Here is a 7581-nt window from a genome sequence, read left to right on the forward strand (position 1 = left end):
TGTGGGACTTTTTTGTTATTAGAATTTATTAGTTTGAAAGCTTAAACTGAAGGTGTAGCAACAATCAATTGTGGGACTATTTTTACCCTATTATTGTTAACTGTTTGCCTTTGTTTATTTTTAATTTTATAATATTGTTAAATTTTCATCTTATACTTGAGAGATTTGGGAGATTGCATACATATTTGAAAAATTGGGTTGGAGCTATACCCGAGTCGAGTTTAGGAGAGTCTAGCTGCCCCGATTTTCAAGCATCCTATGGGACAACACCAATCTTGTTCAACATCAATGAACTAAAGCGAACACACCAATCCAATGGTGGTTCATCCACGTGATAGATAAGTGATCGGTCTAAGATAAAGAGTCACACTTAAAGAAATGCGAGGTTTAATTTCCTTTTGTTATTTTCAATCTCACAATGAAACAAGTAGCATAATGAGTAATAAGTCGATAATAAAAAAAATTATGCAAATAAGTTAAATTATTATACGACTTAGATACAAATATTTGTGATTTTTGTTGACTCTGCGTTGATGAAATTATCACTTAGTGTATCCTGTATGTTTGACGCCTAATATACGGGTCAATAAAATTAACCTTGGCATCAAATTCAATCCATATGAAACTATCCGTGTGTCGTCCGATTCTTGGCAATGTTGGTGAAGATGATCCCTACTAAAAGAAACTAAGAAAGAGGTAAATAAAAGTATGTATTTTATAGATTTTAATTTTACTTTTTTTTTCTTTTTGGAGAGAAATGAATCAAAACGAGGAGAAAGTGTGAGCTAACATTTGGTTTGTTATCAAAGAGTATATTTATCATGCTTAGTTTTGATATAATCAAAGTGAACAAGTGTCGTTTTACAAATATCACATGTAATTTTTAGTTGGCTTAGATGGGTTTTTGGTTCTTATAAATTGGGGTATTTTTGTACAGGTCATCATAGTTTGCGTTTTTTAAACTATTGGTCCCTATATTACAAAACAGATAATTATATGGGCTTAAGGCCCAATTGTTTTTAGGTTCACTTAAATCCACAAGTAATCAATGTACATGATTTAAATAAGCTATATAAACATTAAATGTAAGTCTAACAAAAAACAATATGAGACTATACCATATCTCATTGTTGCGTATTAACCATGATTGTAAAATTTTGATTGGGTAACAAAATTATGTCTTGCCTGTGACCAGCACATAATACTTAGGTCAAGTAGCAATCTGAGTAATCATTATTCCATCAAAGCTAAAGACTTTCTACAAATTGGTTTATCTTTAATATACAGATGATAAACAAGTTCATTTTAGAAGTTTTATCTAGTTATATTGAACTCTGAATTATTTGTGGAGATAGTTTGTGTTCATATAACGAGATTACACAGTTTTTCGATCGCAACTGTAAGTCTAATATTTGACGGTTCAGTTAATACATGCAATTAAGAGTACAAAAATTACAAAGTCGTTGAGATTCAACAATTCAAAACATTACCATTTAACTTCTTAACTGGACATTCATTGCGAAGTTCACTAAACACTCAAAGGTGATTGCCACCAAACATATAAGTATTATGAAATTTCAATGTAGAGTTTAAGTATTATGGAAGGTGAGAATCTTTAAATCCCTTCAAGTCTCTTCCCCAAGTGTAAATATTCATATCAACTGATGCAATAATAGACATAGAGATAATGAAACTTTTTGAAAACAATATAATATATTTTGCAACGATAGACATAGAGATAATGAAACTTTTTGAAAACAATATAATATATTTTGCAGGATTAGAGAGTACCTTGGAATTTAATCTAGTTAAATATTAGCCATGTTTACAAAGTCTGAAACATGTAATAGTAATGAATTGCTCATCTTAACACAATAATTTGTACATTATATTATGTGATATTTAGATGGCATTATATCTTCCTAGCTGAAGATTAGACAAAACCGACTATTAGTTTATTCTCGGTGAAAATCAATGTGACTTTAGTGTTAGAAAAGTAAACCCATAAAGTACTATTAGAGAGGAAGAAGTCTCTAAAAAAAGAGGTCATGAATGAGTGAGTTGCAACAAAGAGTGCATTAGGTATGATATAGTCTCACATTATTTTTGTTAGACTTACATTTAGTGTTTATATAACTTACTCAATTCATGTATATTGACTGCTTGTGGATTTAAGTGAAGTTAAAAATAATAGGGCCTTAAGCCTATATAATTATCTTAAGCCTTTTATTTTTAATTTCTATAATTTTTTTATTGAAAATAATATTTAAATATTAAAATCATTTTAGTTTTATTTTTTAAAATTTAAATGCACAGCAAAATCCAAAGAAAAATCCATAAAAAATATATAAATGAGTAATGTTACAAAGACACTTAAAATTACACTGACGCCGTATTTACGATATATTTTTCATTGTATTTTACACTTAAAATGACACTTGATAAAATTGTAAATTTTAGTGACAATTCATATCACTTGCCTGCATGGTCCGTGAGCATGTAGTGCTTAGTACAGTAAATGTTTGTTTTATCTCGAGAGAAAACACCTCTACTACACATAGATTAACCACAATATCATGACACTATCACCACAATACATTTTTTTATTTTAATAAATAATAAATAAATTTTTCATAAATATTTATAGTTATTAATGATTTTTGTAAATAGTTTTAGTTACTAGGCGTATTGAATTTATTATATTGATGATTTACTACATCTTTCTTTTTAAATATTTGCAGTTATTAATAATTTTATAATAACAATTATATATCAGAAATAAAGAAACAACGAATTTGAATCTTCTACTAATTTAACATATAAAAACCAACATATTAACAAATACTCACTTTATACACCAATACTTATACCGTATACACTGTTCACCGTATTTATACGGTAAACAGTATTTTTTTAATAAAAAAATATATTTTATGCATAGTGTTATGAACAATACCATAAACATAAACAGTATCTTGTGAATAATATTCGTGAACAGTAATTTTAAATAGAGAAATAAAGTTGGTTAATAAGATATAAAAAAATTGGTTAATGAAGTGATGAACTGATTAATTAACATCCAACTATTTAAAATAATTTTTAGTATAAAATAAAATTATTGGTTAATAAAATATAAAAAAATGGTTAATGGAAGGATGAAAGTGATTAATAAACATTCAGATATTAATAATATTTTTTTATAATAAAATAAAATTAGTTAATAAAATATAAAATATTGATTAATAAAAATATAAAATTGATTATTCATATTAATTTTAAAAATAATAATAATAGTTTTTATATTTTTATAAAAAAATATTTATTAGTATAATATTTTAAATACATTTATATCCATTAAAATATAAAGAAAAAATATATGTAGGTGTAGTAGGAGAGAGAATTTAATAATAAAAAATTAAAAATATATTGTTTATGGCGTAGCTTTAAAAAATAGTGTAGAAATATCATTTATGTAACAAATGGCCCTTTGCATTTTTTTTAGTTGTTTTTATCCGGTTATAACCGAATTTATTAGCCAATGCTGGACATGCTTAATTTGGAGAGAAAAAAACAAGACATCAATATTCTCAATTGAGAATATAGAATAACAACCAAACAAATGTAAATTTATTTTTAGTCAAAAATTAACTTAAGAGGTGGAAATTTGAAACCTAACTCTTCCCAACAAAACGATAAACAACAACACCAACTCTAGAACCATTGCAAGGAGTGTCAACATGCAAAACATCAATGAAAAAGTGCTTCCTCGCTTTATTGAAGAAAACCGACTCTTTTTTCCACCTCTTCGTATGAGCCATCAAAAACACAATTTTCTTCCCAATCAACAACAAACGCAGCGTTTCAATCAACGGCTCATAGAGATGATCATGATACACTACATCCGAAGCTACGATAACATCAAACTCTCTCCCAATCATCTCCACGTCATCAGCGTGGCCCCACCTCAGCGGTGCAAATGTAACTGTCCCGCCGCTGGACCCCACAACACCCGCGTTGGCTTCCGCGTTGAACTTAAGATTGGGAACTACATGAGGGAGATCTGTTAGGGTTACGTTGCTGCCGAGAGTGGCGGCGGCGACTATACCGACTATTCCGGTGCCGGAGCCAAGTTCCAGGATCCTCAGAGGAGTGTTGCTTGCTGCGAGGGCGGTGGAGAGAGGGCTGTTTGTAGGATTTATGCGGTGGTTGTCGAGGAGGGAGACAAGAGAGGTGGCGGTGGGCCAGAGCTGGAAGGAGATACCCTCCGATGGGAGCTGACGAATTATAACCGTTGATTGAATCGAACGGAGGAAATGTTTTTGAAGCAATTCTTGCTTTGGTAAATCGTCTTGTATGGTAGTGAATGCAATGGGTTTATCATCGTCGTCGGTTAGGAGGCTTGTGAAAGGATTTATTTCCTCTTCTTCTTCTTCTTCCATTTTAACTTCGAGATAGCGCCGTCGTGAACGGGAGGGTTAGAGCTTACCGGGATTTTATACTTAAAAGACATTTCACATTTTGTGACGTGGATATTACTTTTCTATCCCTTCTTATTTAGATACTCCCTATAAGGTTAATGGAAAACCCACTGTTTTGTTTCAAAAATAAAGATATTGTAATAGACTCTTCTTCAACTAAGATTAAAATTGCTAAAATAGGATTTCTAAACAAAAATGAAGAGGAACAATAACAAGTTACTTAAGAAAAATTAAAAATTATTTTTCATTAATTGATTTTAGATATAAAAATATAGTATTTTTTATTTATACAAAAGGGACAAAAGAAAACCTACTCTCTAACTATTCTAGAAGCACCCATACCAACTATATTAGTATCTATAATGGGATGGAATAGGGGATTTTGGAATGTTTAATTTTTCTTTCAAATTTATCCTTTAAATAAGTTATATTTACTAAAAAAAACCACTACAATAATAACTACCCACATTTTAGGATGAGAAGAAACATTTACAACAATAATGGAACCATATTATTATGTCTCAGCAGGAACCATTTCCTTACACTTTAAATAATTTATATTTATTAGAAAAACACAATAATAATAACTACCCACACTTTAGAATTTGGATAAGAAGAAACTGTTACAGCAACAATTGAACCATATTATTATGTCTTAGCAGTAACCATTTCCTTACAACATAATAAATTTAATTGAAAATGAGACAACATTTTCATCGGGAAACAACATAATGAATTTAATTGAAAATGAGACAACATTTTCATTGGGAAACTCTGCAAGCATATTCAAAATTCTACCTTTTACGAGATCTACAAGCAAGAAAGTATATGTATAGAGAGATTTCAGAGCATAATTGTTGGAACAAGCGGGACATGGAATGACATCGTAGACGGTCAACAAGAAAAGTTATCAGGAGAATCTATACGGTATCACCTTCGAAGGGAGATAAGTTTTACTTGCGACTGTTGTTATCTCATGTCACTGGTTCAACCAGTTGGGAATATCTTCTTACAAATAATGGCACGACTTTCAATACATTCAAAAAATCAGCCGAGGATAGGGGATTTCTAGAGACTGGTCATAGTATTCGTGATTGTTTGGTTAAGGCTACGAGTCTCCGAATGTCATATGCTTTACGAAGATTATTCATGACGATTTTAATATTTTGTGAACCTATTGATGTTAGAGGCCTTTGGAATGAGTTTTTTACACATATGGTAGAGGATTATCAAACAACTAACAATATTGTGAAATCAGACTTGACTAATATGTTGTTGAAGAACTTGAATGAACTCTTAAACTTGCACGGTAAAAAAATTGAAGCTTATGATCTCCCGTCTTTACCCCCTAATACAATAGACAGAGATGTAATTTCAAGTATCATACAAGAGGAGTTAGCGATCGATATCCCCAATGAAGATATTGAATTTGTTGCTAAGTTAAATAATGATCAAATGATTGCATTCAAAACCATTATGAATGTAATTGATCAAAAACACAGTGGGGTATTTTTTGTTGATGGTCCAGGAGGAACAGGTAAAACATTCCTTTATCGAACAATAATGGCAAGTTTAAGAAGTAGGAGAGAAATTGTCTTAGCAACTGCATCATCTGGTATAGCTGCAACATTGTTACCCGGTGGTAGGACTGCACACTCTCGATTTAAGATACCTATTGATATACAATTGAGTTGCATTTGTGGTATTCAAAAGCAAAAAGATCTTGCAAATCTCATTAAAGCTGATGCCGCAATAATTTGGGATGAAGCACCAATGACAAACAAAAATTGTTTGGAAGCCTTAGATCGATCATTACAAGACATTTGTAGCAACATTGCTCCATTTGGTGGAAAAGTTCTGATCTGGGGGAAGATTTTCGTCAAGTTCTTCCTGTTATAAGAAAGGTACTAAGGCATAAATGATTTCAGCGTGTATTGTTCAGTCTCATTTATGGAATCATACCAACATTTTGCGTTTGCGTCAAAATATGCGATCATTGCATGATCAAGAGTTTGCAGAATTTCTTATTCGCATTGGTGATGGTGTTGAACCTACCAAACCATATGACATGGTGAGGTTACCTTTACATATTGCAATCTCATGGGAAGGTGAACATTCCATACAAGTACTTATCCAACATATTTTTCCTAATTTAGAATTGCATGGTTGGGATGCCCCATATATGGTACAAAGAGCTATTTTGACACCAACAAATGATGATGTCCAGAAATATCGACCAGTTTCCAGGAGAAGAACATAATTTATTGTTGTTTGACGAGGTTGAAGGAGATAATCATAATTTATACCAGCAAGAATTCTTAAACTCAATTGCACAAGGTAGTTTTCCACCACATATTCTAAAGATAAAAAAGGGTGCACCATTGATGTTGTTACGAAATCTAGATCCTAGATATGAATTGTGTAATGGGACGCGATTATTATGTCGTGGTTTATTTATGAATATGTTGGATGTGGAAATCTTGACAGGAAGCAACGCAGAAAAACGTGCTTTTTTGCCCAGAATTAAAATAAAAACATCTGCAAGTGATGGACTGCCTTTTGTCCTTAGTAGAAAGCAGTTTCATGTGTGACTAAGTTTTGCAATTACAATAAATAAATCACAAGGACAAACCATTCCAAATGCTGGAATATATCTTCCACGACATGTTTTTAGTCATGGACAGTTATATGTGGCTTTATCCAGGGGTGTTTCACATACTACAACAAGAGTTTTAACTAGGGAAGGAAAATTGAAAGGAGAAGATGGTGGCTACACAAAAAATATAGTCTACTGTCATACCCCAAAATTTGCCCATTAATCTCGCAAAACATTTCTCGAAGCACTCCAACTTATTCTGCAAGGCACTGACCTTAAAGGAACAAAAGCCCAGCTCACAACAGACCCAATCCAGAAAAAGGCCCAAACTGGCATGCTCGCTAGGCGAGCAAATCCTTCGCTACAACGCTCGCCTAGCGAGGCTTACGATATATCAGAATTTTCGGGCTTCATTCTGAGCCCATTAGGTCACCACAATCACTATAAATACCGATACTTCAGTCACGAGACGAAGACAGACGAAGACGGACAGAAACCCTGGCCTAG

General features: G+C 31.9%; 2 protein-coding genes across 2 annotated transcripts; one reads left to right on the forward strand and one right to left on the reverse strand.

Moving 5' to 3' along the window:
* Nucleotides 1-3605: 3605 nt before the first annotated feature.
* LOC127074567 (uncharacterized) lies at nucleotides 3606-4789 on the reverse strand. Its single transcript, XM_051015891.1, has one exon. The coding sequence runs from the start codon at nucleotides 4437-4439 to the stop codon at nucleotides 3672-3674; it is 768 nt and encodes a 255-aa protein (XP_050871848.1). The 5' UTR covers nucleotides 4440-4789; the 3' UTR covers nucleotides 3606-3671.
* Nucleotides 4790-5693: 904 nt separating this feature from the next.
* On the forward strand, nucleotides 5694-6377 carry LOC127136702 (uncharacterized). The gene has a single exon (XM_051063235.1). The coding sequence runs from the start codon at nucleotides 5694-5696 to the stop codon at nucleotides 6375-6377; it is 684 nt and encodes a 227-aa protein (XP_050919192.1).
* The last annotated feature ends 1204 nt before the right edge of the window (nucleotides 6378-7581 follow it).

This window comes from Lathyrus oleraceus, chromosome 4, assembly GCF_024323335.1.
Source record: "Lathyrus oleraceus cultivar Zhongwan6 chromosome 4, CAAS_Psat_ZW6_1.0, whole genome shotgun sequence".
Lineage (NCBI taxonomy): Eukaryota > Viridiplantae > Streptophyta > Magnoliopsida > Fabales > Fabaceae > Lathyrus > Lathyrus oleraceus.

Excerpts from the sequence above, each read along its gene's own strand:
- LOC127074567 (XM_051015891.1), bottom strand. The coding sequence starts at position 4,439 with ATGGAAGAAGAAGAAGAAGAGGAAATAAATCCTTTCACAAGCCTCCTA.
- LOC127136702 (XM_051063235.1), top strand. The coding sequence starts at position 5,694 with ATGGTAGAGGATTATCAAACAACTAACAATATTGTGAAATCAGACTTG.